At 54.5% G+C, this 25,644-nt stretch overlaps 1 protein-coding gene and 1 long non-coding RNA gene across 5 annotated transcripts; one reads left to right on the top strand and one right to left on the bottom strand.

The window, feature by feature from the left end:
• The first annotated feature begins 15,967 nt into the window (after positions 1-15,967).
• On the top strand, positions 15,968-24,368 carry LOC144330883 (uncharacterized). Of its 4 annotated transcripts, XM_077944321.1 has the most exons (5): positions 16,051-16,066; positions 16,927-17,149; positions 17,280-18,028; positions 18,110-18,464; positions 21,211-21,425. In XM_077944321.1, exons 3-4 carry the CDS (start codon positions 17,521-17,523, stop codon positions 18,112-18,114), a joined length of 513 nt encoding a protein of 170 aa, XP_077800447.1. In that variant the 5' UTR covers positions 16,051-16,066; positions 16,927-17,149; positions 17,280-17,520; the 3' UTR covers positions 18,115-18,464; positions 21,211-21,425. The 4 variants fall into 4 exon arrangements, with proteins under 4 accessions (XP_077800445.1, XP_077800446.1, XP_077800447.1 ...); XM_077944320.1 differs by lacking the exon at positions 21,211-21,425 and having other exon boundaries at positions 15,992-16,066; positions 18,110-18,763; XM_077944319.1 differs by lacking the exon at positions 21,211-21,425 and having other exon boundaries at positions 15,968-16,383; positions 16,927-18,028; positions 18,110-18,761.
• Positions 16,060-18,079, bottom strand: LOC144330896 (uncharacterized). Its single transcript, XR_013397516.1, has 2 exons — positions 17,958-18,079; positions 16,060-17,840 (listed from the first exon to the last, which is right to left on the bottom strand). It is a non-coding gene; the product is annotated as an uncharacterized LOC144330896 (long non-coding RNA).
• Positions 24,369-25,644: the final 1,276 nt, after the last annotated feature.

Genomic DNA, 25,644 nt, shown 5'->3' with positions numbered 1-25,644 from the left:
GAATAAGTTTTACAAGATCCGATGGTTTTATAAAGGGGAGTTCCCCTGAACAAGTTCTCTTTCTCTTTGCCTGCCGCCATCCATGTAAGACGTGACTTGCTCCTCCTTGCCTTCTGCCATGATTGTGAGACCTCCCCAGCCACGTGGGACTGTAAGTCCATTAAACCTCTTTCCCGTATAAATTACCCAGTCTCGGGTATGTCTTTTTTAGCAGCGTGAAAACGGACTAACACACCTGTCTACATCTGGTGTTCCGGATGGTGTGAAAGCGTCTTTCTATAGTTTGATGGGATATTCCTAACAAAGGCCATTTGTATTTGGTTGTTTTGGTTTTAGCGTTTCTTAAAGTCTCCCTCCATCTAAGGCAGTCACCCTAGCCTGCTCTTTTGTGATGCTGGCCTCTAAGGACAGCAGTCAGTTCCACATAGACGTTTCCATGTAGGAATTTGCTGTCCTTGGACTTGCTTCTCCAGCCTCTGTATTTCCTGTGTGGCTTGATGAGATTCATGTTCAATTGTCTGGGGAGAATATTTTACAGGAGGGCTTTCTCTTTTTTTTGAGACAGTGTCTTGCCCTCACTCAGGTTGGAGTGCAGTGGTGTGATCCCAACTCACTGAAGCCTCTACCTCTCAGGTTTAAGCAGTCCTCTTGCCTCAGCCTCCCAAGTAGCTGGGACCACAGGTGTCACCACCCTGCCCAGCTAATTGTTTGACTTTTTGTAAGGATGGGGTCATGTTATCTTGCCCAGGCTCAGGAGTGCTTTCTGCCTCCCTTTGCACCATGTCATGAGGCCTATAAGGTGTGGTTGTCTCTGTCGGAGTGAGCTGGACTGGGCCAGCAGGTGCAGGTGGTGATGTTGCTCCTGATACTTTTCTGTCAACGGATGGGCAATGTCTGACCGATCCCAGTGGCTGAGAAGGCCTGTCCCATCATCCCAGCTCAGAGCCACCTGGAAGGGTACTCCCCACCCCTGCAGAGTCTCTGTGAGTTCCCCCGAGCCTGACCTTGAGGCTCAGTGTCTCCCCGGTCCAGTCCTTCCCACCCCTTCCTACACTCCCTGATCCACCTCCAGCATGGGCCTCCCTGTCTCAGGTTCCACTCCTGGGAGACCCAAGCTGCTGCCCCGTGCCCACGTGACGTAGTTTGGGTTTGTGTCCCTGCCCAGATCTCCTGTTGAATTGTAATCCCCAATGTTGGTGGAGGAGCCTGATGGGAGGTGACTGGATCATGGAGGCAGAGCTCCTCCCTGCTGTTCCCGTGGTAGTGAGTGAGTGCTCCCCAGACCTGGTTGTTTGAAAGTGTGTGGCACCTTCCCCTTCGTTCTGTCCTCCTCCTCCTCTCTCTCTTCCTCCCTCTGGCCACGTAAGCTGTGCCTGCTTCCCCTTCACCTTCTGCCATGATCGTAAGTTTCCTGAGGCCTCCCTGGTCCTGCTTCCTGTACAGTCTGTGGAAATGTGAGTCAATTAGACTTCTTTTCTTTATAAATTACCCAGTCTTGTGGGTTTTTTTTTTTAAGACAGTTTCACTTTGTTGCCCAGACTGTGGGGTGCAGCGGCATGATCATAGCTCCCTGCAACCTCTGCCTCCTGTGTTCAAGTGATTCTCGTGCCTCAGCCTCCTGAGTTGCTGGGACTACAGCCACCCATCACCATGGCTGGCTTTTTTTTTTTTTTTTGTATGTTTTAGTAGAGACAGGGTTTCACCGTGTTGCCCAGGCTGGTCTTGAACTCCTGAGCTCAGGCAGTCTGCCTGCCTCGGCCTCCCAAAGTGCTAGGATTACAGGCGTGAGCCACCATGCCAGCCTCAGGTAATTCTTTATAGCTCTGCACGAATGGATGAATATACCAGGTTTTTCTAACTTCCTTTCATTATGAATTCATGACCCACCTATGTTCAGTATGGTTTAATAAACTGCAGTCATTTTTTCTAAGACATTTTATTTATTTAGACAAATAAAAATTGTGTATATTGTGTACAACAAGTGGCTTTGAAATACGTGTACATTGTGGAATGGTAAATTGAGCAAATTAACACATACATTACCTCATATAGTTAGCATTTGAAGCAAGAACATTTACAACTACTCTCAGCAATTTTCAAGAATACGGACTGTTTTTATTAATGGTAGTCACCATTAATAAATAGACAATAGAGCTCCTGAACTTACTATACTGACTTTTGATGCTCAAATGCTCCCATCTGCAATGGGCTGAGTGGTGCCCACAAGGTATGTCCGCGTCCTGGCCCTGGGCACCTGTGACTGAGCTCATTTGGAAAAAGGCCTTTGTGCTTAAGTTAAGGGTCTGGGGGTGAGGTCATCCTAGATTTGGGGTGGTCCCAAATCCAAGGGCAAGTGTCGGTAGAAGAGAAAGGACGAGGAGGCCATGTGAAGACACAGGAAGGATCGGAGGATGCGGCCACGGCCACAGCAGCCACGGCCACAGCGGCCCACTGCCTAAGAGCCACCAGATGCTGGGAGAGGCCAGGAAGGATTTCCCCGCAGAGCCTTCTGGTTGTTTGAAGCTGGGCATTGGTGATACGTTTGTGATAATCGGTTATAGCAGCGGCAGGAAACAAATGCAGGGCGACACTCACCGTGAGAGGAGGGAGGCAGGGACCTCGGAGGTCTCCTGCACTCCCCCACCCTGGATAGGCACCAGAGTGCTGTCCCACTCACACCCAGACCTGGTGAGGAGGTGGCGGCCCAGGGACAGCCGCAGGTGGCAGGTGTGACAGGGAGAGGAGAACAGCCACCCTGCCAGCCTCCCAGGAGGCTTTTCTTACCTCCTTACAGAAACATTTCCAAAATAAGGAGTGCACTGCCCCCAAGCTAGAGAGGAGCACAGCCGGGCTGGGGTGGGAGGAAGGGGAGAGGCTCACCCAGGCCCATCAGGATCTGCACAGGGATGGAGGGCTCCGTGCTCGGGGGCCAGCCACACGTCCCCTTCATGCAGGGCATCCCCCAAGGCCAAGGCCTGAATACATCTGTTCTGCAGCAGCCAGTACAGCCTCCAGTTCTGCACAGGCCTCGTCATCAACCATAACTAGGAAGCCAGTGGGTGAGGGTCAGGTGGCTCCAGACCCCTGCCAGCCCCGGCACTGCCACCTCCTCCCCCAGCCACACTCAGGGGCTCAGGATGCACCTCCCCCACTGGGCCCACCTTTCTGTCCCTTCCCACCCCCCAGGAGGAGCTGCAGGGCTGGGGTCCACACCCCACCCTCCTGCCCCGGGCAGCCATGCACAAGAGAGAAGGCGGCAGGGACAAACCCTGAAGTCTGTCCAGAGGTGGGTGTGGGTGGGAGCACTCTCCAAAGGCCCTGACTGGGGAGCTTAGGGAAGACAGCCCTCCCCTTCTCCTCTGCTCTCCTCCCCCAGTGCCAGGGACCTGGCACCAGGACGAGGGTTATGAGGCCTGAGACCCCCACTGAAGTGGTGTGCCTAGCATGGTCAGACGGTGGACAGGTGAGGGTGCCTGCTCCCCGAGGGGGCTGGCCAGTGATAGCATCCCTGTGGGGCCTGAGATGCCTGGAGACCCTCAGCAGACACCGACAAACACCCGGGGCCAAACACGGGGCACCCAGCAGAGACAGGGAGAGGCGGCATCTGTGGGGAGAGCCCACGGGGGTGGGGGTGGGGAGAGCCCATGGCGGGGAGGGGTGGGAGTGGGGAAAGCCCACGGGGGTGGGGGGTGGGAGTGAGGAGAGCCCACGGGGGTGGGGGGTGGGGTGGGAGTGGGGAGAACCCACGGGGGTGGGGGGTGGGGTGGGAGTGGGGAGAACCCACGGGGGGAGGGGTGGGAGTGGGGAGAGCCCATGGCGGGGAGGGGTGGGAGTGGGGAAAGCCCACGGGGGTGGGGGGTGGGGTGGGAGTGGGGAGAACCCACGGGGGGAGGGGTGGGAGTGGGGAGAGCCCATGGGGGTGGGGGGTTGGGGTGGGAGTGGGGAGAGCCCACGGGGGTGGGGGGTTGGGGTGGGAGTGGGGAGAGCCCATGGCAGGGAGGGGTGGGAGTGGGGAGAGCCCACGGGGGTGGGGGGTGGGGGTGGGAGTGGGGAGAGCCCATGGTGGGGAGGGGTGGGAGTGGGGAGAGCCCACGGGGGTGGGGGGTTGGGGTGGGAGTGGGGAGAGCCCACGGGGGTGGGGGGTGGGGGTGGGAGTGGGGAGAGCCCACGGGGGTGGGGGGTGGGGGTGGGAGTGGGGAGAGCCCACGGGGGTGGGGGGTGGGGGTGGGAGTGGGGAGAGCCCACGGGGGTGGGGGGTGGGGGTGGGAGTGGGGAGAGCCCACGGGGGTATGGGGTTGGATGGGAGTAGGGAGAACCCACAGGGGTGGGGGGTGGGGGTGGGAGTGGGGAGAGCCCGTGGGGGGGAGGGGTGGGAGTGGGGAGAGCCCACGGGGGTGGGGGGTTGGGGTGGGAGTGGGGAGAGCCCACGGGGGGAGGGGTGGGAGTGGGGAGAGCCCACGGGGGTGGGGGGTTGGGGTGGGAGTGGGGAGAGCCCACGGGGGGAGGGGTGGGAGTGGGGAGAACCCACGGGGGTGGGGGGTTGGATGGGAGTGGGGAGAATGCACAGGGGTGGGGGTGGGGGTGGGAGTGGGGAGAGCCCACAGGGGTGGGGGGCGGGGTGGAAGTGGGGAGAGCCCATGGGGTGGGGGTAGGGGGTGGGTAGTGGAAGTGGGGAGAGCCCATGGGGGTGGGTGTGGGGAGGAGTCCTTGGCTGAGGTTGTGGGGAGAGCCCAGAAGGGTGGGGATGGCCTGAGGGTGGTCCTAGCCCAAGGGTCACATCTTAGCCCATTTGGGTGCTATAACAAAACCCCCCTAGACTGGGGAATTTATAGACAGCAGATGTTTAGTACTCACGGTTCTGGAGGCCAGAAAATCCAAGATCACGGCACTGGAAGTTCAAGAGCAAAAGGCCTGGTAGCTGCAGTGTCTGGTAAGGGCCTGTTCCTGATTGACTGATGGGCTGTTCCTGATTGACTGATGGGCTATTTCTGATTGACTGATGTGCTGTTCCTGATTGACCAATGGGCTGTTCCTGATTGACTGATGGGCTGTTCCTGATTGACTGATGGGCTATTTCTGATTGACTGATGTGCTGTTCCTGATTGACTGATGGGCTGTTCCTGATTGACTGATGGGCTGTTTCTGATTGACTGATGCACTGTTCCTGATTGACCAATGGGCTGTTCCTGATTGACTGATGGGCTGTTCCTGATTGACTGATGGGATGTTTCTGATTGACTGATGGTCTGTTCCTGATTGACTGATGTCCTGATCCCATCGTGGGGCAGAACCTCCCTGGCTAACCACCTCCTGAAGGCCCACTCTTGATACTTTCACACCGGGGATTAAGTTTCAACTTGAATTTTGGGTGGGAACCAATTTTCAGACCACAGCAGGGAGAGGCAGGAAGGCAGGGCTCGACTTCTGGAGAGGAGACCAGGCCAGGCCCAGCCGCCTGCAGGAGCCATCAGGGCTCCAGGAGGCCTGTCTGTCTCTCCTCCTCCCCAGGGCCACCGCCTGGTCCCAGCCTAACAGCCTCTCACCTGGACCTCGGCCAGGGTGCCCCTCCCCGCGCTGGGCTCCTGTCCCCCTCCCCCCTCCGCAGCAGTGGAATGGCCTCAGCAGCTGTGCGGGTGGCCTGGCCACTTCCCTGTTTAAACCCTTTGGGGGCTTCCCACTGTGTTCTCAAAGCCCAGAGTCCTTCATGGCCCCGCCCCAGCCCCGCCCTCCTTGCAGGTCTCCAACTCAGGCTCCTTCCTGCCCCAGGGTCCTTGCTGCTCCGTGCGGCCGGACTGTCTCCCCTCTGTCTGCACCTGGCCCACTCCCACTCATCCTGAGCTCCTGCCTTAGCTGAGGATTTCCTAGGAAAGCTGTCCTGCCCTGCACCCCGGGCTTTCTGCTCGCAGCACCCGTGCTGTCTCCGGAGCAGCCACGCCAGTGTGGGGGAGCCACGCCAGTGTGGGGGAGCCACGCCAGTGTGGGGAAGCAGTGAGCGGCATGGGCGCTTACTCCCGGCTCCAGAGCCCTGGGGTCCCACGCTGGGTCTGAGTCTGCCCGGGGGGCTCGGCAGCTGGTGCTGTCTGCGTTCGTTCACCCTGAGTGGAGGCAGGGGTGAGCCTGAGCGTATCTCCAGGCACCACAGCCAATGTGCCTGAGCATGGGTGCGGGGAATGTCCTGGGTTCGTAATTTTGGGGGTTTGATAAACATTTAAACCCATGTTTGAACATTTACACGGACGGCACTGGGTTATGTACACTGACCCTCCACTTGCTGCCCCCAGTGGTTCTGTCACATCAGCACAGTCACAAGGTCTCCCACACAGAGGGGCATCCAGGACCCCCTCCCCCAAACCTCTTCCTGGTGCCCAACAGAAGCCCAGTGGGCCAAGTGTCCTCCTGAGACTTGGAACCGCAAGATCCCCTGCAGGACAGAGGACGTGGACTTCAGCAAGCTGGGCCGTTTGAGGCCTGGGGGCTTGGGGTCCTGGCTCTGGGGTCGAATTGGGGGGGTCTCATCTGTCCATCCCCCCATGACCCAGCCTGCCCCCTCTCCTCCACTCTTTACCAGAGACCACACCTCTCATCTTAGAGCCACCCTCTACCTCACGCCACCCTTGAAGCCGCCTCATCTCCCACCTTCCCTCACCGCAGGCAGCCCCTCTCCCCAAAGGGCTCACTTCTCTGCCAACCCAGTGCCCACCGGCCTGCATTCTCCATCTCCCATTCACTCTGTGAATAGCTTCCGAGGGTCTCCTCTTGGCCAGCACTGCAGCTGGGCAAAGGGTGGGGTGGGGCTGAGGTGTCATTATTGAAGACCCAGGTCAGGTGCTACCTCCAGTAGGACAGGCTTCTGGGCGGATCCCCAGGAACCGCTCCCTTCCCTTGGGGAGCCCTTAACACCCGTATCTCTTGTCATCCTCTCTCCTCCCAGCATCTCCACCCCCTCTTCATTTCTCTGTCCTCAGTTTTCAGCTCAGGGTCCAGCACAGCAGGTGACAGAGACTATTTGTGGGTGTACCTACTACTATCTTCTCAAACTACATCTGGACTTCAGGGGTTCAGAGCTCCCCTGAATGCAGTCTTCGTCCAGGGCCAGAATCTCAGGCTTTGGGGTCGCCTGTGGGACATCAGTGCTTCCCGAACACAGGTCTGTCCCAGGGCCCAGAAAAGGAAGAAGTAGTGGTGCATTGGCTCTGGGACGGGGCTCCACCCTCCACGGGGCTCTCACCCAGGCCCTGCGGGGATCTGACAAGCGCCAGGGAAGGTGGGTCCCTTGGCCTCATCTTTCTCTCCAGGCCCTCACATGGCTACTCATGGGTGTCCCCCACTCCCATGTTCTCATTAGGGTATCTGTTCTCACATATGCACTCAGGAGGCGTTGCCTGTGATCAGCCCCAGGAATCCGAGACCACTTCCCTGTGGACAGTATGGCCAGGAACGTGCCTCCTGCATCAGAGCTGGAAAAGCTGAACCCTGAGAGGAACGACGGACGGGGACACCCTGCGGAGGACTGGAGTCCCAGACAGATGATGGTGCAACACAGCCAGACCCCAGCCAGGGCTGACACTGTGACACATATACACACAAACACACACAGAAACACACACGCAAACACAAACACACATGTGCATACACAGAAACACACAGATGCAAACAAACATACATGCACACACACATATACAGAAACACACACAAACATACACAGAAACACACACACACAAACATAGAAACACACATGTAAATATACATGCACACTCACACAGAAACACACACACAAGCAAACATACACTCACACAGAAACACACACAGAAACACACACAAGCAAACATGCACTCACAAACACAGAAACACACACATGCAAACTAACATACATGCACAAACACACAGAAACACATGAACACACAAACATACATGCACACAAACACAGAAACACACACATGCAAACAAACATACACAGAAACACACACACAAACATATAGCACACACACATGCAAACATACACAAACACACACATGCATGCACACACACATACACACAGACATGCATGCACACACAAAGCTTAGGATTTTGTGGTTTGATGTCTGTGCTATGTGAAACTCCTTGTGAGGGGGTGACTAGTGGGCAGTGGGAGGGCACAGACCAGCTGGGACCCCTGGGTTGGCCCTTCAGTGCCTACTGCACCCGTTAGCCTCTGTGCTCAGGCTCAGGGGCCAGGCTCCCTTGCCAGTAGCTGCAGGTGTTGGGGTTAGGGTTAGGGTCGGGGTTAAGGTTAGGGTACAAATCCTTTCTTACTGCTCTCAGTTGGTTCCCAGTCCTTTGTTCCAGGGTAGAGATGCTGAGGTAGGGAAGGGTGGGGTGAGGTTTGGGGTGGAGTGGGTGCGACATGCTGGTCAGTTCCATAAGAGGGGGAAGACGGGACAGGGCAAGGCGGGGCAGGGTTTGGAGGAGGACCAGGTGTTGGGGCGGGACAGGCAGGTGTGGGCGCAGAGCAGGCTCTCCACCGAGTGCAGGAGGTGGCGCCTGCGAGGTCGCCAGGCGTGTCCGGAGCGGAGAAGTCCCCGGGTGTAAGGGGTCCTTTCAGCGCGGGCAGAGGAGGCATGGCGGGGACGCTGGACCAGCCATGCGGCAGGGAGGAGAGGGTCTTCCGAAGGAGAAGCGAGCCCTGGCGTGTGCTGGAGGAGGGAGGACCGAGCGGGAGCAGCGGGAGCCGGACCCCGGTGGGAGGTGCGGGCGCAGAGGTGCGGGCGCAGAGGTGCGCTCCAGGGAGGGCTCCCGACGCCCAGGCCGGAGCCGGGGAGGAAGCCTCGGAGAAGACCGGGGAGCAGGGACCGAGCGGAGTCGGCTTCCTGACGGGTCAGTCCTGGTCCCCGAGAGCTGGAGAGGAGGTGTCCCCCGAGGCAGGGGTTAGAGCAGGTGAGAAGAGGCCGCCCCTCTGCCCCACAGTGGGGAGCGCGCCCCCAAGGGCCTCCACCCTAATTTCCCTTCCTGGGGGGCCTGGGAGAGGCGGGCGGGTTTTGCTTAGGGCTGGATATATGCAGGTTCACGAGGAAAAAGAAAATCCAGGCAGCAAAGGGCTGAGGCTTGGTACAGAAGAGGGAAGGAGGCAGGAGGGAGTGGACAGGGGAGGGCAGGGGTCTCCTGAGCACCGAGTGGGCGCTGGGTGGGCCTTCTCTCGGTTCTGAAACTTCCCACTTCCGGCCACGTCCTTTCTCCAGAATCACCCTCACCTCCTGACTCACTGAGAGCACAAGCATCGCTCAGGGCTCCTGGGCCTACTCCGGCTCAGCCCCGGGGACAGGCTTGGAGGCAGAGATGTGGGGGCCATGGGAACACCGACAGGTGGGGGAAAAGGGCCTGGAGGGGAGGGGGAGAGGGAGAGGGAGAGGGAGGGAGGGAGGGACCAGAGGGAGATGTTGGCTGGGTCCACACCCACCGTGGGTCGTCCACATGCACTGTGTGGGAGGCTGTCTACACTGGTGGGAGCTGGTGGAACAGACGCCCCTGTCCTCAGTGTGAAGGGAGTGGGCAGGATGACAGAGCACAAGGATGAACAAGGAGAGGTGCTGGCCGAGCAGACACAGGAGCCAGGAGGACCCGGGATTTTGAGCAATGGGAGGGAGGTGATAGGAATTATTTGAAGGGGCATCGTGGAGCCCAGACAGGCAGAAAGCATCTAAAGATTTAAACCCCACTCTAGCAGCAGCTACATCATATATAAAAGGATGAATAAAGCCAAGTGTATACAGCCTACAAGAAACACACCTATCACATCACCCAGAGAGACAGTTAAGCACCCAATGCCAACCAGAAAGCTGATGTGGCTGCATTTCCAGCAGGCAAAGCACTTTGGAGGTAAATGTCATTACTGGAGATGAAGAAGGGAATTTCACAGTAAGTCCAATTCAGCAGGAAGATGCTGGCCTTAAATGCATACATTGGAGAAGAAGGCTGAAAATTAATTAGCTATGCATCCATCTCAGAAAGTTAGAGAAAGAGCAATATAAATCTGAAGAAAGAATGAAACACAGATAATCACAGAACTTAATGAAATGGAAACCAAACTTAGAGTGCACAGCAGCTTGACTGATGCTGCAGCTTGTTCTTTGCACAGCCCAGGGACCCCCTGGTTGGAGGAGCAGAGGTCAGGAGAGCGCGGGCTTGGGTGAGCTTGGTTCAGCTGGTTGCTGATGGCACTGGGGCCTCAGGATCTTTCCATTTCTCTGCTCTATCTCCTGTCATATCGGCTTCATCTCAAACCTGGATCCTGAAGGGCTGCCAAGGGCAGCTCTGCTTCTCTGTGGGTGTGTGGGGGCCACTTCCCAGAGATCCTGTACGCCCCACCCCAGGGCTGCTCACTCCTCATTGGGCCGAGGGTGTATGAACCCACCGAACCGTAAGCCAAGGCCAGGGAGAGGCCCTCAATGATCTCAGACCTGAGCCCACTTCCCCCACAGCCCAGGCCTCCATGGGGATAGTCGGTCCTCAAGAAGAGGGAGATGGATGTGTGGGGGGACAACCTCGGTATTTCTAAATATTAGTACTTCTCAGTGATTCGGCCTAATTTTGAGTCAGCCTCTGTCGTGCCGGGTGGCAAACTTAACCACAGTCAATTCCCTGGGACGCACATGTGCTCCTGGGGTGGCCTGCCCAGGCCTTGACACACCTGCCTGGCCAGTCTCCAGTGAGGTCCAGGCGGCCTCGGCCCAGACCCCTCTGCAGTGCGACAGGTCACAGCCAGACCACTGCTCTGTCCATGGAGCCCGCCTCAGGCTGGGCCCCTGCCATCCTCCCACGTCCTCGGATGGAGCAACCTGGCTGGACAGAATGGTGGGCGGTGAGACCAGGGGACATGGGTACTACACAGCATGAAGGCTTGCGTTCGCAGTGGCTCCATGCCTCGACTCCCCGGAAACTCCTGTCCCCTTCTCATCCAGTGCTCTCCATCCCGGCCAGGAGTGTGGGGACTGAGCCCCAGCACCTCACCTGCAAAGCAGCCCTTGGCCGAGGGGTTGCGGGTGAGGTGGGACCTGGGTCCAGTGCCCATGCCACTCTGCACAGGGCACCTGCGCCCCCAAGTATGGCCTCCGCCACCCCGGATATCTGGGATGGGCCATGGTTGATCTGTCCACCCCACTGAGCACCTACCCTTGCAGAAGACAATGCGGGTGTGGCCCAAGCCGCCCGTCACACCCCCTCCTGCTCTAAAGGTGGGTCCAGGCTCTCTTCATGCCTGGGCCTCGGCTGGCTGCAGAGCTGTCCCACCTGCCAGGGATGTGTGGGGGAGCCCCGTGGGTCTGGCCCCACTCCTGACCCGGAAGTTCACATATGGGGCTGGCTTCTGCTCATGGGGCGCCAGCTCAGGTGACAGGCGATGTCACCTCCCGAGCCCCAGGTGAGCCCTCGGGGGCCTTCCTCCACCGCCCACCCACAGGCCCCGCTGTGAGGCGAGGCTGAGCGTCACCTCCCACCTGGCCCTCTCGGCCAGCTCACTCAGCCTCTGGGTATGGCGGGGCTGCCAGTCCCTGCAGGAAGTCTGACCTCTGGAAGAACAGAAGACCACAGGGAGACCCAGACCAGACCCCCCAACACCTGCTCCCCCAAACCGCCGCTTGGCCCCCAGGGCTCCCTCACAAGCTCAGCCCTCCCCACACCGTTTCTCCTTGGAAGGGTCCTAGTGCCCCGGACCTGACACCTGCAGTGTCTGTCAGGGAGCCCCTGAGTCCAGCCCCCTCCTCCACAGACACGGACTGAGCTCAGCTGTGTACAGGCCGGTACTGAACACGCACACCCGGGGAGCCGGAGCTGGGGGCGGAGTGCGATGTCACAGGAGCAAATGCAGAGCCTGGGGCCAGGAGGTGGGAGATGGGGAGGGGGCTCTGGGAACTAGGGACGCTTCGCTTCTGGGGAAGAAACCGCAGACTGCAGACCCAGGCCAAGGTTGTCCAGGCTCCCAGGCCCGACTAAGGCTGGAGAGGCAGGGCTGAGGAGGGGCAGGAACTTGAGGGTCTGGGGGCCCCCATAGCTCAGCGGGTGAACAGGAGCCCCCAGGGCAGTCCCTGAAACTTCACCAGCCACCCTTCCTCATCTGCAGAGGAGCCTTTGACCCAAGAGTCTGCAGACCACACACACATGCACACACTCACGCACACACTCATATGCACATACACGCACACATGTGCACACATGCACACACATGCCCACACACTTGCACACACACGCACACACTCACATGCACGTGCACAGAGACACATGCACACACACACATGCACACACACGCTCACATGCACACATGCACACACATGCTCACATGCACACACACTTGCACACACATGCACATGCACACAGACAGACACGTGCACACACACACGCACATACATGCACACACATTCACATACACACACACACGCATACACGCACACACACAGATGCTCCCTTTGGTAGTAGTGAGACGGGGAGGTGACCCAGTCCAAACATGTCACAGAGCCTGCAGCACTTCTGGGAAGAGCATCAGAGGCCAAGGACGCCACACAAGGGGAAGAGCCTCAGTCCCCAGGGTGTCCCCAACCCGCAGCATGTACACCTGCAGTGAGCTGTGCCCTCCACAGGAAGGGAGCCCTGTGTGACTGATGCGAGTGGGAGGGGAGACAAGCATGCTGAGGGTAACAGCAACAAAGGAGGAAAGGGGGAGACAGAGACACACACAGACACACACACACAGAGACACACACAAACATACAGAGAGACACACACAGACACATACACAGACACACACACAGATGCACACAGAAACACAGAGAGACACACACAGACACACACAGAGACACACACACAGAGACAGAGAGAGACACACACACAAAGACACACAGAGACACACAGAGAGAGACATACACACAGAGACACACACACAGAGACAGAGAGAGACACACAGAGAGACACACAGAGACGCAGTGAGACACAGAGACACAATGCAGACAGAGAGACACAGAGAGACAGACAAAGAGAGACACACACATAGACACACAGACAGACACACAGACACAGAGAGAGACACACAGACACACAGAGACATACACAGAGAGAGAGTCACACACAGAGAGAGACACGCACAGACACAGAGACACACACACGGAGACACACACAGACAGAGAGAGACACACAAAGACACACAGAGAGAGACACACAGACACACACAGAGACACACACACAAACACAAACACACAGACACACACAGAGACACACACACAAACACACAGACACACACAGAGAGACACACACAGAGAGACACACACACAGAGAGAGACAGAGAAAGGGAGGGAGGGAAAAAGAAAAGAAGGAAGAAAGGAGGTCAAAAGACAAATGACAAGCTAGGAGGGAAATGGAAGCTTACGAGCCAAAGGGCTGATTTCTGTGCATACAAAAAGAGTTCCTAAAAATCTAAGGGAAAATTAGAAAAATTTAGAAAACTTATGAACAGTTTACAGAAAAATCCTTACAAATGTCTCTTTAACTCCACAAAAAGAGGCTCAACCACCTTCATAGTCAGAAAAATGCCAATTAAAATTGCACTGAGATGTCTTTTCTTGTCCCTCATATTGGCAAAATCCAGCAGTCTCGGCGGGTCAGCAGGCCTGCCCTGGGGTGAGGCTGTGAAGAAACGTCCACGCAGGCGTGGCTGCGGGAGTGGAGAAGAATCTGTCAGTGCCCTGCAAGACTGCGTCTGGGTTAGCCTTCCGCCCAGTCCCAGGATTCCGTCCCAGAGGCGTAGCCCCAACACGCAAAATGACGCAGTGCGGAGCTTCTCGATGGGGCGCTATTGGAAATAGCTGGGGTTGGGAGCCTCCCCACTGCCCATCACTGCATGGCTGTCCCAGTGCATGGGTGCACACCCCCCGGGGGACCACGCAGCTGTGGGAAAGAGTGGCACGGTCCCTAAGCACTGATAGGAAGCCTTCTCCAGGCTGCATGAATCCACGTGAAAATCTAGGGAAGAACGGCACTGTGGGTATCTGTGGGTATCCGTGGGTATCCATGGAGATCTGTGGGGATCCATGGAGATCCGTGGGGATCCGTGGGGATGCCACCTTTTGTGTAAGGGGAAGAATGTAAATACAAACAACTCTTTTATATATTTGCAAAAAAGAAACAATGACAAGATTAACTTTATAGGTGAAAGGAGAGAACAGGGTGGGGGTAGGGGGACAGGAAAAAAAAAGAGATTTCTCAGAATGCACTTTCTCAAAAAGTCAACATCAAAGCCTTGGTTTTGTAATGGTGTGTATGTAGTTTTCTGCATGCAATAAAAATACCAAATAAAAATCCCCAGAAACTGAGAACAAATGGAAACAAAGGAACCTCAAACTGTACATCAAGTTGGAAAATTAATTTTACAGACAAGATAATTATTCCAGCAGCCTCAGAACACTGCACTTTGAAGATACATCCTGGTGGGACACACTCCAAGGACGAAAGGAACTGCACAGAAGTCTTGTTCTTAGTTCATTGCTGCTTCTTTGTAACAATGCTAGCCTTTTTATTTTGAAACTATTATGTCATAGAATAAAGTGAGTATGCGAATATTCCTAAAAACAAAGTTTTTTCAGCATAAAAATGAAGAGATACAGGTTTAAAAAATCAAGTTAAATAAAAGCCCTGAAATCCTAGTTTTGAATTGGAAAGAGGGTGAGCATGTGATTTGTTTCCTTTTTTAGAAAGGATACTCAGCCTGGGCAACATGGTGAGACACCATGTCTACTAAAAAAAGCCAGTGTGGTGGCACACCTGTAGTTCCAGCTACTACTGCTGCTGCTGCTGCTGCTGCTGCTGCTTGTGATGGGGCAGGAGTTGTGGGAGCTGAGGTGGGAGAATCACTTGAGCATGGGAAGTCAAGGCTGCAGTGAACTGTGATGGTGCCACTGCACTCCGGTTTGGGTGATAGAGGGAGACCCTGATTCAAAAAATAATAAAGAAAAGGAGACTTACGTCCTAACTGCAGAGACACAGAGGCAACGCAAACACCATAGCAGTGAGCACACCTGTGTCTACATTATGGGATCTAAGTACCATCACCACTGAAAGAACAGAGCTGCAGAGGAATTGAGGCAGGACAGTAGGGAATTAGGGCAACCAAGGCCTAAGGCAGAAGCAAGGGAACAGCAGGTGCGGCCAGTTCTAGGCATGACGAGGCTGCATACAGGCCACATCCTCACTCCTGTGATGACAAGACGGAAGTTTCCACCTCAGCCTCTGATTGACTGTGGGCCAAGTCTCCAGCCTCTGACTGGTCACAGGCCAATCCTTCATACGCTGTAACCCGCTGGAGGCCTCTAAAGGGCACCTAGCGGTGTTACTGTAGTAGGACGAGCCGCAGACAAAACCTGTCAGACACCGAGTTGTAGAAGGAAGGGCTTTATTCAGCTGGGAGCATCGGCAAGCTACCGCCTTAAAATCCGAGCTCCCCGAGTGCACAGTTTCTGTCCCTTTTAAGGGCTCACAGCACTAAAGATTTCACGTGAAAGGGTGGTGATTGATTGAGCAATACGTGACAGGGGTTTCCTGCACTGGTAGTCAGAGAGAAAGAGAACAGGGCAGGGAGTTTCACAGTGTCCTTCTATACAATGTCAGGAACATCGGTTTCCAAGTCATGGGTTGATTTTTTTTTTTTTTTTTTGAGACGGAGTCTTGCTCTGTCGCCCAGGCTGCAGTGCAGTGGCCGGATCTCAGCTCACTGCAAGCTCCGCCTCCCGGGTTCACACCATTCTCCTGCCTCAGCCTCGCGAGTAGCTGGGACTACAGGCGCCCGCCACCACGCCCGGCTAGTTTTTTTTTGTATTTTTAGTAGAGACGGGGTTTCACCGTGTTAGCCAGGATGGTCTCGATCTCCTGACCTTGTGATCCGCCCGTCTCGGCCTCCCAAAGTGCTGGGATTACAGGCTTGAGCCACCGCGCCCGGCCTCATGGGTTGATTTTTAACTACTGGGTTTAGGCCAGGCAGACCCAGGCCTGGTTCCGGGCCTGGTGCCGGGTTGCCTGTCTTTGGTTTTACTTCATTGTTTTTTTCTTAAAACAGGTACTGAGTATAAAACAATATAAAACAATATGAGAGGGTCTCTCTCTTTCCTCATTACCAAATTCTTTCAGCTTCCTAAGAACCCCAAAAGACGCTGCAGTCAGGGCTCTTGAGCCGCTTGCCCGAGCTGCTCCCGCTCTGTGGAGTGCACTTTTGCTTCAGTGAATCTGCACTTTTTGTTGTTGTTGTTGTTGTTTTGATGCTTCATTCTTTTGCTGCTTTGTTTGTGCCTTTTGTTTAATTCTTTGTACAAAACCCGGACAGCATATAGTCAAGAGTTTCTATCTGGTAACATATTTTGGAGAGCCAGCCAGGAGGTAAGCCCCGTGGTCTGGGGTTTAGATTTCCTTTCCTTCTTCTTGTTTATCTTTCTTTTGTCAAAGCCGCCATTTGCGGGAATGGGTTAGGCAGTTAAAAGCCACTAGGGTGCCTGCCGCTTGAAGTCTCTAGTAACCGGATAACTCGGTCATGGAACAGGACACCTAGGTCCTGCCGAGAGCGAGACAAATCCATGCAATGGTCAGATTTGTGTCTGTGCAGCAATAATGTCTTTGAGATGATTTAATTCTTCATCTTCTACTTTCTGCCCTTGCCTTGCTAATGCTTTGTGGGGACCAGGGACTGCAAAATTGTTGCATTTGAGCCCCCGTTACCATCTGCGTGCCCCTTTTGTTTATGCACAGAAAGTACAGAAAAGGACGAGCTTAGGGAAAACCCCATGTCTTGGTGGTTCCTATTTAAACATTATTTCTCCTGCTCAGACCGCAAAGTGAATTACCAGCCACAGGGATTCACATACCACTCTCTGGTGTCACTGGCTACAAGAGACACCCCACCAGCCTTAATGTTATTAATAACAGGATTTTTGAGTTTCATCCTGGAACAAATGAAGAGCTGGAAGTAAAGGGCTCTACCATAACCCTGTGAAGAATGCAGGAAGATACGGTCCTTCTAAATTGGTGGGACGCGAAAAGCCAGAGATTACATCCAGGAACAAATGGAATCACAGTGGGCCGTTGGCTGTGGAGAGAAAACATCCCAAGTGGCACTGGTGCACACCTGAGGCCAGAGACGTCTGACACGGTAAGACTGGACCCTGAAGCAGGGGCCCCTAGGATCCAAGGCTAAACCTGAGACTTCCCCAGGGGGATGCCCCAGGCAGAAATTTCGGGTCCACAGATAAACCCTCCTTAGGGTCTCGTTTCTCTTCCAGACCACTGTGGGACCCACCCCATCTATTCCACCTGATTCCCTGCCTGGCTGCACCCTCAACCATTGGAATCAATTTGACCCTGACAATCTGAGAAGAAAATGCTTGAGGTTTTTATTGTAATACTGTTTGGCCACAATGTCGGCGAGACAGTCAGGCGCAATGGCCAGAACACTGAAGGCTTCATCGTAATACTAACCTACAATTATACTTATTTTGCAAAAGGCAGGGTAGATGGTCAGAAATGCCATACAGTGAAGCCTTTGTGGCTTTGCATCAGAATCCTTCAATCCGTAAAGCTCCTAACACTGGCCCTCGGAAGAAAAGTCCTAAGACTGAGCCAGACCTTGGCGATGACCCCCTCCTACAAGGCCCCTTGTCTCTCAGAGGGAACGATGGCCACCCCCAGATGACCCTTTGCCACACGCTCCAACTACGCCAGGCCAGCCAGAGGAACAAACTACACCAAGCCCCTAAGGCACCAGCAGTGGAACCCCTGACTCAGCAGCTCCCCGGCACTGTCGCCTCCCAGGGAAGCCTCGGGGACCGGAGGGCCGGCTTCACCTCCCAGGGAAGCCGCGGGGGCGGGAGGGCCGGCTTCACCTCCCAGGGAAGCCGCGGGGACCGGAGGGCCGGCTTCACCTCCCAGGGAAGCCGCGGGGACCGGAGGGCCGGCTTCACCTCCCAGGGAAGCCGCGGGGACCGGAGGGCCGGCTTCACCTCCCAGGGAAGCCGCGGGGACCGGAGGGCCGGCTTCACCTCCCAGGGAAGCCTCGGGGACCGGAGGGCCGGCTTCACCTCCCAGGGAAGCCTCGGGGACCGGAGGGCCACAGCTTGAGTGCAATCCCATTTCCCATGACTGATAGGCGACAATGTAAAGAAAAGCTGGGAAGGGACTCTGAGGACCCTGGTAGCTTTGCAGGCGGTTTCCAAACCCTGGCTCTGGCTTTTGATCGATCATGGAGAAAGGTCCATTCATTCTGGCAACCGGCTGCACCCCTATGGAAAAGGACAGGGTTTTCGAGGCTGCCTGCCGCGAGGCAGACGATATGCTGGCCTGAAATCCCCAGGGCAATCACCTGGGCCCAGATGTGGTGCCCACCACCAGCCCTGATTGGGATCCAGCAAAGTTTCTTCACGCACTCCTTGGAGGAATGAAGAAGGAGATAACCAAGACTGTCGATTCCGGTGAGGTTATAAAGTGTCTCTTAAAGGAATAGTCCCCTGGTTCCGGTTACCCCAGAGCCTCCAAAGTGATAAATAACCCAAGGGGTTGCTAAGGCTCTCGGAATCAAATACTGTTTACATTCAGCATGGAGGCCTCCATCCTTCAGGAAAGTAGAAAGCGCTAACCAAACTCTAAACCAGGCGTTAGCTTAGCTACGTCAGGAAACATCAGAAACGGGTCAGCTTACTGCCCGTAGCCCTTTTAAGACTCTGTAACTCCCTGAAAGCAAAAAAAAAAAAAAAAAAAAAAAAAAAAAAAAAAAAGCCCATATGAAATGCTATATGGGAGGCTGTTTCTAACTTATAATCTAATTAATGATCCAGAACGGCTGGGTTAATATACTACATCGTTACCCTGGTGCAATTTCAGCAGGGATTATGAAAGTTTGGAATTCAAAGGCTCCCCATGCCAGGAACTAACCAGCAACCCAAAATCAGGCCAGGAGATAAGGTACCTGTTAAAACATGGAAACAGCCAGGTGCAGTGGCTCACGCCTGTCATTCCTTCACTTTGGAGGTTGAAGCAGGCAGATCACCTGATGTCAGGAGTTTGAGACCAGCCTGGCCAACATGGCGAGCCCTGTCTCTACTAAAAATACAAAAATGAGCTGGGCATGGTGGTGCATGCCTGTAATCCCAACTATTTGGGAGGCTGCAACAGGAGAATTGCTTAAACCCGGGAGATGGAGGTTGAGGTGAGCTGAGATTGCTCCACTGTACTCCAGCCTGGGCGAGAGCGAGACTCTGTCTCAAAGCAAACAAACAGAAAAAACAAAAACAATCAATCAAACGAACAAACAAAAAACAAGGAAAGACGGTCATCCGCTCAACAGCTACAACCCAAATGGAAGGGACTGTTTTCAGTGGTGTTGGCCACGCCTTCGGAGGTCAAAGTACTAGGATTAAGTAGCTGGATCCATCTTTCCAAGGTCAAGCCTGCAACACCTGGAGCTCTGGACCTGGAACCTGAGGCTCCCACCAGCCACTGCACCCATGAACCTGTGGAATTCGTGCAGTGCCTGTTTAGAAGACAGACAGAAGATAAGTAAATGTCCACCCACACTCCCTGGTGCCTTTGTTGCACAGTTACTGTAAGCCGGATACTTGTAGTCACTTTTATGATTTTACAACTTAATTGCCTTCATCTGAATGGATGGAATCACTTCCTTTGTCATAATAAAACAAATGGTTTTTCTGTTTTAAAAAAAGCCACAAAAGACCCCAAATGAAGCCAGTCTGGGAAATCAGCATCATCTTAACTTTTTGGCATTTGCCTGACATACCTTAATGGCTCTCAAGGACACTGGCCTGTCAGCAAGTGTAGAAAATGATGTATACGGTGGTCCATTTTCAAAATAAAATGCCCCAGACAGGCTTGGGTCTGCAAACTACAGAAGAACAAGGTACACTATGCCCCTGACTCAATAACCAGCAGCTGCTGGTCGGGGCCCCTTAGCTGCCCTCACCCGAACCAAAGAGCTGAGTTTAGACTAGCTTGTAAAATAGCTAACTTTATTCTCTTCAGCTTGCCTGACTACCTGGGTCATCATTCAAATACTTGAAGAGCCCCCCAGATGACTGTAATGCATTGTGGGCTGTAACAAAATGCAGCAACACAACCTTAAAGAAAACACCTAAAAACCCAACCCAACGACTAATAGGCAACGTCCGGGAAGCTCGTGACCCCATAGTACTCAGTCTATGAGGAACCGGGGGAGGGACCTAAGCACTAGGGACAAATTGCTTGTTGTAACTGTACTGAGTGTGCCTGTCTACCAGACACCCAATCTTGCAAGACTGCTTTTTTTTTTTTTTTTTTGAGACGGAGTCTGGCTCTGTCACTTAGGCTGGAGTGCAGTGGCGCGATCACTGCTCACTGCAAGCTCCGCCTGCCGGGTTCACGCCATTTTCCTGCCTCAGCCTCCCCAGTAGCTGGGACTACAGGCGCCTGCCACCACGCCCGGCTAATTTTTTGTATTTTTAGTAGAGACGGGGTTTCACCGTGTTAGCCAGGATAGTCTCGATCTCCTGACCTTGTGATTCGCCGGCCCCGGCCTCCCACAGTGCTGGAATGACAGGCGTGAGCCACTCTCACTTTCGCTGTTCTTCGTGCCTCTAAGTCCATTCTTTGGATTTTGACAAGTAAGCATGTTTCTCGCAGCAAGGGAAATAATTAACCATACTGTTGGTTTATTAAACATAACCTTGTTGGCTTTGCATGACTACCAAAAGCCTGGGATATGCCAGACCTGTGTCCTCCTTGTTGGGTTTAGCGGGATCAGCTGCAGGAGGAGGAGCCTTGGAATCCGGCATTAGGGGCCTCAGGAGACTGTGATGTCCCTCGGACAGCAGAGGGCCTCACTAGTCTTCAGCAACAGCTGGACTCCTGGCTGCCATCGTCTTACAAAATCAAAGAGCCTTAGATGGAGGAACTTGCTTGTATTGGCAAGGAGGAAATTTTTTATATTTAAAGGAAGAATGTTGTTTTTGCATCAGCCAGTCTGGTTTAGTATAAGAAAATACTAAAAATGTAATTTCCCAGGCAAATAAAATGGAGTCTTTGGGAACTCCCACAGAACCTTGGCAACACTGGTTGCTATCTGCATTACTTCCTTTGGTAGTACCAGTTATTGCCATAGTTTTGGCCTTAACTTCTGGTCTAACTTTGTTTAAATTGTTAACTGATTTTTTTCTCTCTCATTTTCAGCAATTCTGTGTTTGTATGATACTTGTGCAAGGGTTTCAGCCACTTTGGGAACAAAATCCAAAATTGGGCCAAAATACCCAACCATTGTGACTGGGTCAAGTCAGCTACACCCTTTACAAGCAAGTACAAGGCTGCTGCGTCCACGGAGACCCACCTAACTACCTAGGGACAGACAGCCAGGACCCCAGTAGGCAGGGACAGGAAAAAAAAAAAAAGATTTCTGGGGATGATGTCTCTCGGTGGGAAATGAGGCAGGGGAATAGGGAATTAGGGTCACCATGGGTTAAGGCAGAAGTGAAAGAGCAGCAGGTGCAGCCAGTTCCAGGTGAGACGAGGCAGCACACGGGCCACATCTGCTCCTGGGATGACGAGACAGAAATCTCCACTTCAGCCTCTGACCGACCGACAGCAGTGCAGGCCAATCCTTCGTGAGATGTAACCTGCTGGAGGCCTCAAAAGGGCACCTAGGGGTGTTACCAAATTCTTTTAGCCTCATAAGAACCCTAAAGAACACTGCAGTCGGGCTCCTGAGCCGCTCGCCTGAGCCCCGAGCTCCCATCTGTGGAATGCACTTTCGCCTCAATGAATCTGCACTTTCGTTGCTTCTTTTGATGCTTCGTTCTTTCATTGTTTTGTTTGTGTGTTTTGTTCAATTCTTTGTTCAACATGCCAAGAACCTGGACAACTCACAGTCAAGACCTCCCACCCAATAACAGAACGTCAGACTCCAGAGCAGGAAGTGTGTGGGACGGCCTGGGAGCGCTCAGGGCCGTTCAGCTCAGCACCACGTGTCTGTGTGACGTGCAGCAGCTGGTCTGTGCATGCGCTGTGGGAGTATGAGGTGGGACAGCTGCTCTGCAAAAAGTCTCGCAATTTCTTTCTTTCTTTCTTTTTTTGAAATGGAGTTTCACTCTCATCACCCAGGCTAGAGTGCAGTGGCGCAATCTCTGCTCACTGCAACCTCCGCCTCCCAGGTTCAAGCGATTCTCCTGTCCCAGCTGCCTGAGTAGCTGGGATTACAGATGTGCCACCACGCCTGGCTAAGTTTGGTATTTTTAGTAGAGGTGAGGTTTAACCGTGTTGGCCAGGCTGGTCTTGAACTCCTGACCTCAGGTGATCTGTTCACCTCGGCCTCCCAAAGTGCTAGGGTTACAGATGTGAGCCGCTGCACCTGGCCTGGCAATTTCTTAAGGAACGATTTACTTGGCCTTTGGACACAGCAACTCTGGACACAGCAACTCTGTACCCCGCTATTTACCCAAGAGAATGGAGGACTCAGGAATACATCCATGTCAAACACGGCACACAGCCCAGGGTCCACCAACAAGGAAGTGAATAAGCAAATGTTGTAACGCTCACGCGTGGGACGCCACTCAGCCACGCAAAGGAACAAACTGCCAGGACCCCGGAGGCACGTATCACACAGAGCCCGCAGGAAAGAATACAGACCCCATGGTGTGACTTACGTGACGTTCTAGAGCAGGACAAAGTAACCTATATGGTTTTCAAGTGTCAGAACAGTTGCTGCCTTTGCAGAAGGGAGAAGATGGGGTTTACCGGAGCTGGGCTGGGGAGGATGTGGGTGGGCGGGGGGGGGTTAGTAATGTCTACATTTTGTTAGGGGTTTGGGGGGGGAGTATGCATTTGTCAAAACTATGCAATGGCACCCTCGAGGTGCATGCATTTCACTGAATGTGGTTTCACCTCTGAACATAATGTTTGGTGATATGTTAAGTAGTTGTGAAGTGTAAGCTAGAGTCTCTGTGGGAAGCATGCAGGTGGCTACAGCTTACTTTGAAGTCCATCAAGAACAGGAGATGGGTTGGGATGAATATATGATAAAGCAAATGTAACAACATATGAATTGTAGGATCCAGGTGCCAGGTATATGGGTGTTCATTGTAAACTTCTTTCCATTTGTCCTGTGCTCTTGAAATTGTTTATAATGTGTTGGGGGAAGCCACGAGGTCATGTCAGAGGACACAGGGGTCAGCCTGAAGAGGACCCAGTGCCAGAGGTGATGGCTCAGGCCCCTGGGGCTGCCGTGAGAGCTCTCCACAAACCTCATGGCTTAAAACATGAGAAATGTATTATTTTGTGGTTCTGGAGGCCAGAAGTTTGAAGTCAAGGTTTCAGCAGGACCTCATTTCCTCTGAAGGGTCTTGGGCAGGATCCTCCCCGACTTCCAGCTTCTGTGGCTTGAAGAGTTCCTTGGCCTGTGGCCATGACTCCAGTTTGCTCTGGGGTCACATGTGCTCCTCTCCTCTTCTGTCTCTTGTAAGGACCCTTGTCACTGGATTTAGGACCCAGCCCAAATGCAGGATGATCTTGAGATCCTTAATTATATCTGCAAAGACCCCTTTTTCCATAACGCCGTATTCGTGGGTACTGGGAGCTGGGCCATGGACGTCGCTGTGAGGCCCTGCACTGCACACTGCCTCCCCCACTGTCCTGGAAGCCCTTGGGGATCAGGGGCTTTTCTCCTTATCTGAGCACTGCAGCTCCTCAGGAAATGCTTACTGTGTGCATGAGAGAGTCTCTGACCTACCCTAGCAGGCCATCTTGGAGGGTAGGGCCTGTCTTTTGGGAAACGCCGTCTTCTCTGTAACTCAGGTGTAAGCCCTTGGGACAGGTGCATCTTCTCTGAGACTCGCCCAGGTCCCACTTCCAGCAGCGCGGAGGGTGCCGACAGTGCTGTGTGGCACCTCTCCTGTGGGCCCGCCCCCACGCCTCCTCCACGGCCAGTCCCCTCTGCGTCTGTCGGCCTCAGCGCTCCCAGATGCCCGAAGCCAAATAGCCCAAGAGCAGTGGCCTCCGACACTGCCCCTGGTTCTGGCCCTGCCTCGCCTCTGGGAGGTGGTTCTGGGGTGTGAACAGCTGGCGCGCCAATCACCACCAGACCTTGAGCATAGAAAGGAGGCTTGGGCCACGGTTGCAGGGTGCTTGTTGGAGTGTCCCCAGACAGGGTGTCCAGGCAGCCCCGTCACCCTGTCGCTGCCCTACAGCCCTGGAAACAGGGATCTGGGCCGGGTTAGGCTGGGAGGAGGAAGGTGTGGCCCCTGTCCCCAGGTCCGTGCAGGGCTGTGCAGACTGAAAGGGCCAGGGCCACACCTTGACATTGGTTTGCTCTGTGTCATTAAAGACCTTTCTTCTGCTAATCATGACCACGGTTGTTATTCTTGTTTGCAAAAATCCTGATAGGGTGAAGCCGACCCACGTGCATGGGGAGGACGGCAGAGTAGCCTGGAAACCGGGTTAGGAATCTCCGTCTCCCTGGCAACCGAGCCCAGTGTGGGGAGAGCCGGGTCTCTGCTCCAAGAGCAGCCCAGAGCCAGGTCTCAGCCTCTGGCATTCGTAGGGGCTGCCCCTTCTTAGACATGATTCTTTGGGTGGGCTGGCACCCCCTGCCCCACCCCAGGTAATGCACAAGCCAGGTCCTACCCACCTGTGCTGTCTTTTGTTGTGTGGCAAATTGCCCCAAAACACAGGGACTTAAAACAACACAGTTGATTCTCTCAGCGTCTGTGGGGCGGGAATCCAGGCTCTGCGGTGGCTCTGGCTTGCCATCTCTCGTGGGTTGTGCCGAGCCTTCAGGTTGGAGCTGCAGGCTCATCTGAAGGCTCAGCTTGGGGGATCTGCTCCCCAGCTCCCTTGCACGGCTGTTGACTCAGCCCCTCATCACTGTCACCGGGGCTTGTCCACAGGGCTTCCTCCCAGCACAGCAGCCGGCACCCCCAGGATGCAAGAGGGAGCCAGAGACCACAGCCAAGACAGAGCCACAGGCTTTGTAACCGGATCTCGGGAACCACATCCCGCCACTCTGCTGTGCTAGCTTCATCAGAAGCATGTTGGCAGGCGCAGCCTGCGTGTAAGGGGAGGGGAGTCCCTGAGGGTGAGAGCTGCAGGGGCGTGGAGCACTGGGGGCCCCCTGGAGCCTGTCCACCATCCCACAGGCCTAGACACTGGAAGGTGGGGCCTGCCTTGCTCTAGGCCTGGCCAGGGACCTTTCAAGTCTCTGAAGGGAAATTTGGCAGAGATTCCTATTCTAGGAGTGGACTGGCTGTGGTCAGCAGGGACCACCACTGAGTGCCACCCACAGTCTCCCCCCAGCTCTTGTACAGGGACCTCTACTGAGTGCCACCCACAGTCCCCCACTCTTACACAGGGACTCTGGGTCCAGCTAAGAGAGGCAGAGGCCAGCCTTGTGCCAGGGCACTGGGGACAGACTGTGCTTGTCCGCTGCCCCATGGCAAAGGCAGTGTGAAATTTGAAACGGACACATCAAACACAGGCGAGCGTGGCTGGACCCGAATACCACCCTGCCTCAAACACTTCCCTGGTCCCTGTGGCCTTTAGTATAAAATCCTGCCCTTTTTCCAGCACACAGCCTGAGCCATCCCTGCCACTGCTGTGACCTCAGCTGGACCCCGTCCT

Source organism: Macaca mulatta, chromosome 8, assembly GCF_049350105.2.
Source record: "Macaca mulatta isolate MMU2019108-1 chromosome 8, T2T-MMU8v2.0, whole genome shotgun sequence".
Classification (NCBI taxonomy): domain Eukaryota; kingdom Metazoa; phylum Chordata; class Mammalia; order Primates; family Cercopithecidae; genus Macaca; species Macaca mulatta.
The sequence above is the reverse complement of the archived record's forward strand: the minus strand, read 5'-3'. Positions and strand labels throughout refer to the sequence as shown.

Bases quoted from the DNA above. Each gene is read 5' to 3' on its own strand.
- LOC144330883 (XM_077944318.1), top strand. From the start codon at position 17,521: ATGCCATACAGTGAAGCCTTTGTGGCTTTGCATCAGAATCCTTCAATC.